Source organism: Cyclopterus lumpus, chromosome 15 (genome assembly GCF_009769545.1).
Source record: "Cyclopterus lumpus isolate fCycLum1 chromosome 15, fCycLum1.pri, whole genome shotgun sequence".
Taxonomy (NCBI): Eukaryota; Metazoa; Chordata; class Actinopteri; order Perciformes; family Cyclopteridae; genus Cyclopterus; species Cyclopterus lumpus.
In genome coordinates this window covers 12924689-12935645 of record NC_046980.1, presented here as the reverse complement: position 1 = coordinate 12935645, position 10957 = coordinate 12924689, and the positions used below count along the sequence as shown (strand labels likewise).

Here is a 10957-nt window from a genome sequence, read left to right as displayed (position 1 = left end):
AAACTGTGGGAGCCAAACCGATGTAAAAAACCAAGAAACCTTCAATTAACTTAAAAAAAGATGACTTTCTATAAACTTACTCCAATAATTTCAAACTAGAATGTGTGATAGAAAACAGAGTTCAAACAGAATGTGCATTGTAAACTTGTTTTTGTTTACAATAATAGCGTCAATATTCTATCAAGAAGTAGTAGTAGTGTTGGGCTGTTCTTACTAAACAGCAATCCCATGATGAATTTTAAAATAATTGCATGCACAATGTTATGTCTTACAAACAATATTAAATGCATATAATCCCCACCTAAAGGGATATTAGCGTGATGTCACAAGAGTCCGAGAAATGTCTTCAAATGTCTTAAGATAAAGATAAGATATTACTTTATTCATCCCCAGGGGGACATTTCTTGATGCAGCAGCAAACATGTTTACATATATACAATACAACAAAATAAAATTAAAGGGCAGGACATATTACATTTAATTTAAATAATAATAAAGGAAATGAAAATGTAAAAATACAAATAAGTGTATAGAGTGTATCTAAAGTATAAATTGAAAGCGGTGCAAGGTTAATTTTGTCCATCTAATAATCTAAACCGCAAAAATACTCAATTTAAAATACAATCAAACCGAAAAAAGCAGAGAATCAACACATTTGTGAAGCTGGAAACATCAAATATTTAGCATTTTTTGATTTATCACATACTGTCACTAACTTACTTCTACGAATGAATGTACTGGATAGTTAGTGTGTATCCTGTTGTTTCTGCCATTGTTATCACTGCAGCTCAGTTAATAAAAAAGGTAAAATAATCTATAAACTGTTGTTGTGGTATTGCGCGTGGTGTGCATCTGCGTCCTCCTCGTTTCGCAGCAAAGGAAGTGTACAATGTATGGGTGTAATAAATAGAACTACAGAAAGACGTGATGATGGAGCGTAACCCCGGGCCGTCGGGTCACTTTGCCGGGAGTGTTGGACCACGTGTCTCTTGCCGGCGTGCGTGTTCCTCCAATGCTCGATTCATTACTTTTCATTCCTAAACGAGTCGGGGCAGCAGGGAGTGTAGGACCAAGATGGCGGCGCGGTGGGGAGCAGGCGAGGATACTTTAACTGCGTGCAATATGGAATTTTTCGCAATGGATACACTAGACGAGGTAAAGCATACGTTCAACACTTTATTTCCTTTCATGTCGTCCTACGGTTACTACTTTGGTGCGTGTTCAGAAGCCGGGCAGAGCGTGTTGTGTGTGTGTACAAGCTTGTACACTGCGCCTGGAAAAGTGACACGTGGATCCCACCTTTAGTATCGAGAGTACAACTTATTTAAAAACAAAAGTACTTGTTGTTTTGAGATGGCTACAGCTCGAAATGTCTTTGGTGGTATGTTCATTGCATAACACGTAATGCGTGGCTCTAAATATGCTGTTGTCTTTGAGCTAAATGTTAACGCTAGCTGGTGAGCCAGTGTAGCTTCACTGTCCCATTAGTGAACGACACAGGTTTCCTCCCTTCTAATACTCAAATTGGTTCTAACATGTACAGTGACAGTTGTGTATTTGTATTGGTAGTTGGCCTGGCATGTGCACCCGTTGTATACGGCTTATCAATAATGCGCATTTAAGCTCATCAAACGTAATCAATGTACTGTTAGCCAACTGATCAAACACACGTGGTAACAAAATAATGCGATATGCGAGTCACGAGCCTGTTCATCACAATGGGTTGGAAGTGTACTCCTGTCCTTTTTTTCGCTTTAACGTGGTTACGGTGACGTTTCTTTACGTTAGTTCTGCCATAGTGTAATTTAAGGGCTCAATGCCAGCACATTGCAGTAATGTGTCAACTGTGTGATGATGCACACAATGATGAAGCGCTTATGTTAAGACCGTGACTGCAATCAATAAAGTAACACACCTGGGCACTAGCACTGCAGCAGCACACCACGTTTTCATTCAAAGCCTGTGTATATCCACATGTGGTTTGGTCGTGGTGAATCACATGTTGGCTTCCTTCACACATGCGCAGCAGGCACCATCTATTTAACCTCTTCACACACCCGTCCATGGAGTTTATGAATAACAACGTTTTCAAACGTGGAGTGTGAAATGGGCATTTACATGTTGCGTATAATTTGGTAATTCAACTTAAAATATTGGACAGGAACAGAGGCGAGGGCCATGCGCTTGTTATTGTAGTGCAACACGTGGGCTAGGTAGCCTCCCTATGGACGGGGTGAGGCGAGGATCAAAAATGTCTGCGCACTGTGTGTGCATGCGGAGACAGCAACACGTGGGTCACTGTAAGAGACCGCTGCCTTTTTAGATCAAAGTGCATCCTTTTATCAGTTATGGTTGCTTATAAAGACGGACCTGTGTGCCCGACTTACTATATTAAAATAGTAGTAGTAAATATGAGTTGTTATACACTACTGAATTCACATGGAAGCCATTTCATATTATAGGACAATATTTCCGGGTTATTGTTTGGCTTGACATCAAGCTGGAACTAAAAACACATGCCCTCTCTTTTTATAAGTGCTTCACTTAAGTTTGGGCGTACTCCCAGCATCAACCACCAAATCAATAGCTAGGTAGACTTATTTCCCTGTGCAACATCTACACGGATGTAGATACATTTTTCTCAAAACAACTTCTGTTTAAGTCATTTGGTTATTTTGAAACAGGAAGTCAACTCTGTCTAAAATGTTTACATTTGTTGTTAACATAGGACTGGTTATAATGGAAATACCTCTCACCTGGTTACCTTGTGGAACAGATCTGACTAAACTCACATACCCCATTACCCCACATCTACACACCTTTTAAAAAGCATCAGTATTGCAGTTTTTGATGACATGATGTTGTTGCTATAACATGATAGCATATAGAGCGTTTACATATTGATTATTTCTAGAATTGAGTGAGACAGTAAAAATACTGATCGACATGGTTTTATTTTTTTTAATTGGGCATTCTGAGATTGTAAACATTTGTTTTAATAGCCATTGTGTCTCAACTTAATACTGTGGTAAGTACTTGTGCACAACTGCATATATGTTTTTCCTGAATTAGGTTTTCTTTTTGTCAGTTGTCTTTTTACCAAATAAAGTGTTTTTTATTTCCCCTCTCTAGACTGATGGGCTAACTTCTGCAGAAACTCTGGAGGCCCTTCAAAACTGCTTAGACCCCTCTATTCTTTCTATATTTGAGGACACGCCAACAATAGAGGCAAGACAAATGTCACATGTTTGAAATAAGTATTACAGTAGCATGAGTGCAGTTTGTTTATACTCTCCATTGACCTATTTTCCATTTTTATTATTAGACTAGAGGTCTAGATGAGGAGAGCGAAGCTACGCTTCTGACTGCCCTGACGGAGATCCTTGACAATGTGGATGATGAGAACTTGTCCCCATTTGACACACTACCTGACTCCGACCTGCTGTCAGGTCAGAGGGGCAGGGAACACTCTCCGGTTAGTGCCCAGCTGTCATACATTTTTAGCCCTTGTGCATGGGAGTGGATGGAGAACTCTCTGGCCTTTGTGGTTCTTGAAATAGTCATTTATTTATGTTTGACTTTACAAATGAAGTCATTATGCTTTTGTTTCTTTCACTTTCCAGCTCAGGAGATTGCTGTGTCTGTCCCGTTCCCCTCCAGAGAAGGACACACTATGCGGCACAAGAGCCATATCAACTGGAAAGGTAGCTTTTCTCACGCGATAGCACTATATATTCATTTGTGCAGCGGGCATGTTTCTGAATTATATATTTGTTTCCCCTCTCAGAGCCTCCCCAGGATACTGGCAGACTCTCTCCAGAGAAGTGATGGGGAGGAAGAGGAAGATGGCTTCCTCACTCTGAGCCCAGCGAGTCGAGGGTCATCTCCTGACGGTGACCAGCTACACTGGGAAGGTCTGGCCCTCCCGCTTCCTGTCACCTTTGAGCAGGAGATTGAAGATGGTATTTCAGTTAGCCTGGTGGACCTAGTCAGGCATATGCACCCGTACTGTATGTCCATTTGTATGGAAGATGACGAGGGGGAACAGATGTTGCCCGAAGGTGGAATCTTACTTGAAGTTGTGGACCAGGGGGAAAATGGAGAACCCATCCTGGCCATCCCAGATATAGATCTTCCGGTCTCTCTTCCACTTAAAGAGCAGTCATCAGAAAATAGGCAGAATGTTTCAGATGAAGCAGAAGAAGTGGCCTCTGACAGCTCAGAGCATATCGTTGTTGACGATGAAGATGAAACTCCAGTGACAGTTGCAGCCATTTTGTCACCAAACCTTTGTTCAGATTTGAAAGATAACATGATCATTAAGAAACAAAAGGAAGAGATAAAAGGGAGACGGCCCTCCCGAAGAAAAAAGAAATGCAAGGAACAGCACCAACCCAAACCTGTGGAGGAAAGGGTCCTTAGGAGTGGCACCGTAAGAAAAACGGCAAAGGAATCTCCCAAAAAGCCTGAAAAACGGCCAGTCAAAGAAGAAAACAAACGCAAAGTTCCAAAGCTTCGAATTGTCTCAATTCCAGCTTCTTCCTCTGTAAAACCTAAGAAACGAAATTCATGCCAAATTGAAACAAAAATCACAACTACAACACTATTGCCTAAAAGGAATGTACAAGTTGCCACATCGGTGTCAACCAGGAAGGAAATAGTGCCGTTAAATACTAGACCTGAGAAGAGTCGGTCTAGCTGTTTACCCACAGGAGTGTTCTCCCAACGACCTGATGAAAGGCCTAAAGCGCCTTCCCCGGTCACTGAGAAGCTGGAAGACTCATCAGCAGCTCCCTCTGCTATCCGGCCCCCTCTGTCTTCAGAAAGCCCTGCAGCTGCTTCAAGTCCGGCAGAACCACATCTGACACCACCTGTTGGGGAGGCCCTCCCTCCTGTGGCCCCTGCAGTCTCGGAGCCAAAGCCCAAATCGCTCAGTCTAGCAGAGTACCGGCAGCTCCGACAGCAGAAAAGACCACCCCCGGTGGAAAAACAAGAAAACAGCACCAAGTGGCCCAGCCTCCCAGAGCTTCCCAATGAGCTTCCCCCTCTTCCCTGCTTGCCTGACCCCAGCCCCAAGGATCATCGACGCCCCAACCCCCAGGCAGAAGTGGAGGAGGAGGTCAGACCTGCCTGGCAGCCGAGGGGACCGTGTGCACCACCCACCCCTGAGGCGCTGTTGGTGCCACCGGCCTACATGGCTGCCTCATCCACCAGGGTTACTCCTGTCTGTAAACCACAGCAAAAACCTGAACCTTCAAAAACCTCTGTATCCCTAAAACCCCTGACTTCTGCCTTTAATTCAGTGAAGAATGTACCCTCACATCAACACACCACTGCTCAACCTGTAGTATCTTGTGTGCCTCAAATCTCTGGGTCTCCAGCTTCTTTAAAAGTTGCTACTGAGTTAGTGTCGACAGCAAATTGGAAATGCTCTCCAGCACCTTCAGGAGGAAAGAGTGGAGTCGATAAAAGGCCCCAATCTCAATCAGCATCTCTTAAGTCTGGAGAGCTGATTAAGATCTGTCTTAAAACCACTACAGAGGCGATCAAATCCAACACTTCTACTGTGTCTGTTGTGCCCAGTGCGCCCCAGAAGACTATTGTTTTTCAGAAGGTGCCTGAGGTTACTGCTCCTGTGATATTTAGTAATCCCATCACACTTGAGAGCAAGTCCTCCAAACCTACAGCCAATGGTACCCAGCTCTGTTGGAAACTGGTTACCCATCCCTCAGTTTCCCAGAATCTAAAAGTCAAACCTGTTGTACTTGAAACTAAAGACAAACCCACTCCAGCAGTGAAACCCCAAAAAGCAAAGAGCCCCACACAGGAGCTGATCGAGGCCTTTACCACTGAGATAGGTGAGTTTAAAGTTGATTGTGTATTTTGATTGTAAAGTTTTTGCAAATCAAATGCTGAATATAATGACCTACAAAGTCCTTTCCAGAAATGTGACGGCAGAAAAGCCGTGTCTGCCGTTAGTTCAGTAAAATAGCCCTCTGTAACTTCAACATCATTTTAGATAATCATTCTACACATCTGTCTCACCACTAATTTGGCCTGCATTATATCTTGTCTGTCAAAATAAGTATAATTATACAATATTGTGTTTATAATATATAATTTTTTTAGGTATTGAAGCTGCTGATCTGACCAGTTTGCTGGAGCAGTTTGAGCAAACTCAAGGTAATCAGTTATTATTATTATGAATTAATTTAAAAAAAATCTGTACCCAGTCTGTCAGAAAGAAGTGCTCTTTCCAGGAAGTCCTACAAAGTATTCTTTTTGTCCTACGTAGTTACTGGTGTTGTACTGGCAAGTAGCTTAGTATGTTCCATAGTTTAGTATGAAGCCAAATGTAGTCCGAACATCAGTTTTCCTTGTTTCGTAATGGCGGGAAGTGGCATACAACATTGTTGTTAAAGATTGTGAGGGACTTCTGGCAGTTCAAAGTGACAGGTTTTTGTTTGTTCCTACTGAAACATTCCCCTTTAATAGATGTGTGCTGCTTTGTGCTCTTGTCTGCTCAGCTGTTGGAATTCTGCCCTGTTTGCAAATCCATCTAACTCTCGCCCCGCTGTCTTTGTTTGAGCGGATGTACATGCCGCCAGCCCTGACAAGTAGCTGGACTCTGTATGTGCCATGACTTATATCAGTGGGCTTTATATTGAATCATCACACCGTGTACTATGGCTAACGTAAACGCTGACCATTTGGTGAATTTCCATGGGAAATACACTGTACTAGTATTACGAAGGCTAAACACATGATGCACTGCATTTACACCTGACATGCTGCAGGTTGAATTTTTGTTTGTTTTTCGGTGTGTGTTGCTGTGTTCATTTTGTTGTTCCTTGTGCTTATGCACCTATTTCCTTGTTCCTTCTCTCTTCAGCCAAAGAGGAGAAATGTGTGCTGGAGGTCTCTGGTAGAGCAGCAGCTGTAGGAAACTCGAGGTGAGTTACCCTACAGCCTTCAAGCTGCTCTGTGCGAGTGGCGGGAGTCACGGTTTCTGAGTGAAACCTGTGTGTGTGTGTGTGTGTGTGTGTGTGTCTAGAGATGACTCACACACACCTTTTGCCAAGACCTACCGCAAACCCTGCTTTTTGTCTGGCCAGAGTGATGGCCTTTTCGGGTCTAGATTTGTGCAACCTGGCTTTACAGGGTTTTTTGTTGTCTCGACTTTGCTGCACTCTAATCAAAGGTGGCAGCTACACTATTTACCACTGATTGTAACCGACTCTGTGCTCCATTTACAGTGTTGAGTTGGCTCCAGAGAAAACAGTCGTGCAGCGTGTTAGAGCTATTGACCTCTCAAGTACTGCAGGTAATTCAGCATTTTGACTTTAAGCTGAGTCCATTACATTACATCATTAAATAAGACAAAGAAAACGTATTGCTTCCAGCAATAAAACAGCACAGGCATTAGATATGGAATATCTGAAATACTACATTACCAAAAATGTGCTACCTTGCAACACAGTTGACCAACTGTATTTGTATGTTGGTTGTAATTGCGGTGCACTTTCCTTCCTTCAGCTTTGACTCCCCCAGCTACTCCTCCCCACCAGATGTGGAAACCCCTGGCCCCTGTGGCCCTGCTGGCTAAGAGCAAGGCTGCTGATGCCTCAAAGTCAAGCTCCTCCAAGGTTATCCAGATAGAAGCCCGGCCTTTGCCCTCAGTCAGGTCCCGCAGCAAACCTACTCCTGCTGCTGCCACTGTAGCCCCCGAGCTAGCATGCATGGACCACGACTATTGCCTCCCCAACAAAGACACTTCCACTGGAGAGCCAGGCAAACGTTGGAATGTCAAACAACCGTCTTTTATCACTATTAAACCCATTGGGCAACCCACTAGAACCACTACACAAACACCCCCAGCTGCCCCGGCATCGTCTGCTCAGTCGGCCATAAAGTCTGTGGTTACAACCAAAACACAGGAGTTTCCTATGACAGAACCCCTCAATCACAGGACTGATGAGATGGAGAGAAGCTCTGTCCTCGAGACTCCTGATGCTTCGCCTGCTCAGCAGGACACTGCTGTCTCTGTTAAAGAAGGAAGCCCCAGGAGATGGAGGTCCTATCGGCGACATGCTGCTTCTCGCACACCCAGTCCCAGATCTAGTCCCAAAGAGAGTACCAGAGGCCGGTCTAGAAAAAGATGCCATCGCTCTCCCAGCCCTATGTCCAGCAGTTCAGAGTCGGACTCCGATTCCTCTACATCTCGGTCTAGATCCCACTCACCATCTAAGAAAAGGTTAGGCCCACAGTCAGGATCTCTTAAGCTCATGCAGCATTTTGGGTTTTGATTTGCCTTGTTAATCACTGGCAATTTGTTCCTATTTTCCTCTCTAGGTATCGTCTCCGTCACTCTGAAAGCAGTTCCAGTGCCTCATCCCGGTCCTCCTCTAGGTCCTCCCTCTCTGTGTCCCGCTCCCCTCTCAGGAGGAGAAGGTACTCGTATTCCTCCTCTCGTTCTGGCTCTTGGAGTTGCTCCAGGTCGCGGTCTCGATCTCCTCATAGACGAGCACAGTGGAGTAGAAGCAGAAGATTGCACAGGTACAGTGTATATATCTATATATGTATATCATGCTCTTTTGAATGGTCTTTGTATGAATGTTGTAGCTGTTTCCCTCCCGTAAAGCCAATACTTTGCCAAGCAGTTTTTAAAAATGACTCAAGGTTTCATGTCTTCTGTCCCTCATTTTTATCCAGCAATGGTCCTAGTGCAAAGACAAATGTGGAGGAGGTGAAGAGACTCAAGGAGAAAGCCATTGTAAGTACATTGTACTCCCTTGTACTTAAGAAAAGTGGTTAAAATAGTTTCATTATGAATTGTCTGATCGTCTACTTTTTGTCAGGAGGAGCGCCGGGTTGTTTACATTGGTCGAATTCGGTTGACAATGACCCAAAAAGAACTTAAAGACCGCTTCTCTTTATTTGGCGAGATTGAAGAATGCACCCTGCACTTTAGAGACCATGGGTAAGTACATAAACAGCTTTTGTAAAAGGGGATTACTTAACTGTTATTCAAATGAGGATATAATATGACCAAATTGCACTCTCTTGGAACCTTGTTGGTCTCGTCTGTGACCTCTTAGGCCAAGCTACAGTGCTAAAGCCAATTCAGCCTTGTTCATAACTGGAGCCTCCTGGCAACACCCCCAGTTTGCTCTTTTAAAAGCAAGTCACAGCTCAAACGCTGTACAAAGCCTGTTCTTACCTTCCCCAGACCTGTGATGAACTGAATACAGGCTAATGGTTTGCCTATCTGTCACAGGGACAACTATGGGTTTGTGACTTATTACGACACCAAGAATGCTTTCATGGCCATTGAGAATGGAAGCAAGCTGCGCAAGCCTGATGAGCTGCCTTTTGATCTCTGTTTTGGTGGAAGGAGACAGTTCTGCAAAACCAACTATGCTGATCTGGGTATGCATAAATCGACAGACGCAACGTTCTTGTAGCGCTTACTCGGAGTGCTGTTAATCAATCCAAATAGTATTGATTTGGTTTGCAGAAGATCAGACATTGGCTGCAGTTCATCCCGATGGTGTGCTCAGCTGAGAGCATTGTACTTTGAACTACAGCCAATAACTATTTTAGGGGATACTCTCACTACAGAGAGGAAGCAACATTTAGATTTTTGAGCATAATGTGCTTTAAGTGTATGGTCTTTGTTTTTTTGTGTTTGGATTATTTGAAGTGGGGCTGCATGAGGTACTTTTCCATATTTGCTGTAGATGTAGACAGCAGCAAAACATCGCAGCCACCATAAAGAGAAGCTCACTAAACATGTGGTTATTTTAGAATATTTTCACTGCTTTATCTTTATCTATCAAAAAGACCTTTCAGACAGCAAAGCCACAAGACACAAAAAACGGTATCCATAAGTGCAGGTGTGATTTTGTCTTGTGACAACATTTATAAATGTCATGCTACATCTGTAGCATTGTCACATTAGTCGTTTGAAATTGCTCAACCACAGCACAGCATTTCCTGCTGTCCTTGTCCCTTTTTTATTGTAATACATTGCTGACTTTGTTTTCTTTCCCTTTTCAGATTCGAGTAGAGAGTACGAACCATTGCCTGTGAAAGGCAAGTTTCATGCACTAGACTTCGACACTTTATTGAAGCAGGCCAAGCAGAATCAGAAGAGGTAACAGGAGGCCTGCAGCAGGAAGCAGCTGACACTTACCTCAGAGCCAGTGGTTGGCTTCTCACCTGCAACACTGTCTTTACATTTTAGTTGTTGCATTAGTTTTTATTTTGTTTGTTTTTATTTTGTTTGTGCAAGCTAACACCTTCTATTGAAGTGAAGATTTGTAATGAAATTAGTAAAAGAAAAAAAATGGGAAAAGTGAAATTATTATTTTTTTTTAAAGTTTATTTTAATGTATAATCAAATTTCATTTGTATGGAGAGAATCATTTTTAAAAGGGGTAAGTGGGATGGAGTTCCCTAATTACTGGGAGGTTGTGATGCATTGAATGTACTACAAACCTAAATAAAACAAGAACATGACATGCATTGTTTGTCTTCTCATTCCAACTCCAGTGTCTGCATTGTTTTTGTCTTTTGTTATTGGTCACATCTTCAGAAACAAAAAGGTTGACTGTCAGAGGCCTTTTTCACATGTCCAAAGAAAACTATAGGCATAAATAACCAAATGGAAAAATGTGTTTGCTGCTTTGTTTTTATGGACATTGCAGAAAAAGCTCAGGTGAAATGAATTACTTTAACTATTTGCTCAGATCCCAGTGAGCCAGCATGCAAAACACCAGGCACTGAAGCTGCACTTTTTGCACACCTGTGCTTTAGCCGTTATGGCGTGCCAAAATGTGAAACGGGTTTAATTGGCTCAATCACGGGATGACACTCCCAATAGAACATAGCCATTTTACAGGTTATTGACACTAGTAGTGAACAAGTCATTAAGGACAAAGGGCCTCCTAAGAAG

General features: G+C 43.0%; 1 protein-coding gene and 1 non-coding gene across 2 annotated transcripts; both read left to right on the top strand.

Moving 5' to 3' along the window:
- Positions 1-939: 939 nt before the first annotated feature.
- Positions 940-10521, top strand: pprc1 (PPARG related coactivator 1). The gene is made up of 14 exons (XM_034551252.1): positions 940-1155; positions 3133-3228; positions 3326-3475; positions 3624-3704; positions 3788-5858; positions 6130-6183; positions 6893-6953; positions 7257-7324; positions 7537-8254; positions 8353-8556; positions 8713-8773; positions 8859-8980; positions 9278-9429; positions 10060-10521. Exons 1-14 carry the CDS (start codon positions 1075-1077, stop codon positions 10158-10160), a joined length of 4020 nt encoding a protein of 1339 aa, XP_034407143.1. The 5' UTR covers positions 940-1074; the 3' UTR covers positions 10161-10521.
- On the top strand, positions 9054-9193 carry LOC117744527. The gene has a single exon (XR_004611186.1). It is a non-coding gene; the product is annotated as a small nucleolar RNA SNORA50 (small nucleolar RNA).
- Positions 10522-10957: the final 436 nt, after the last annotated feature.

What these genes read in the sequence shown, in the direction of transcription:
- pprc1 (XM_034551252.1), top strand. Translation starts at nt 1,075, where the DNA reads ATGGCGGCGCGGTGGGGAGCAGGCGAGGATACTTTAACTGCGTGCAAT. An exon ending in GCAGCTGTAGGAAACTCGAG is followed by an intron (nt 6,954 to 7,256) that starts GTGAGTTACCCT and finishes CTCCATTTACAG; the next exon opens with TGTTGAGTTGGCTCCAGAGA. An exon ending in TGACCTCTCAAGTACTGCAG is followed by an intron (nt 7,325 to 7,536) that starts GTAATTCAGCAT and finishes TCCTTCCTTCAG; the next exon opens with CTTTGACTCCCCCAGCTACT.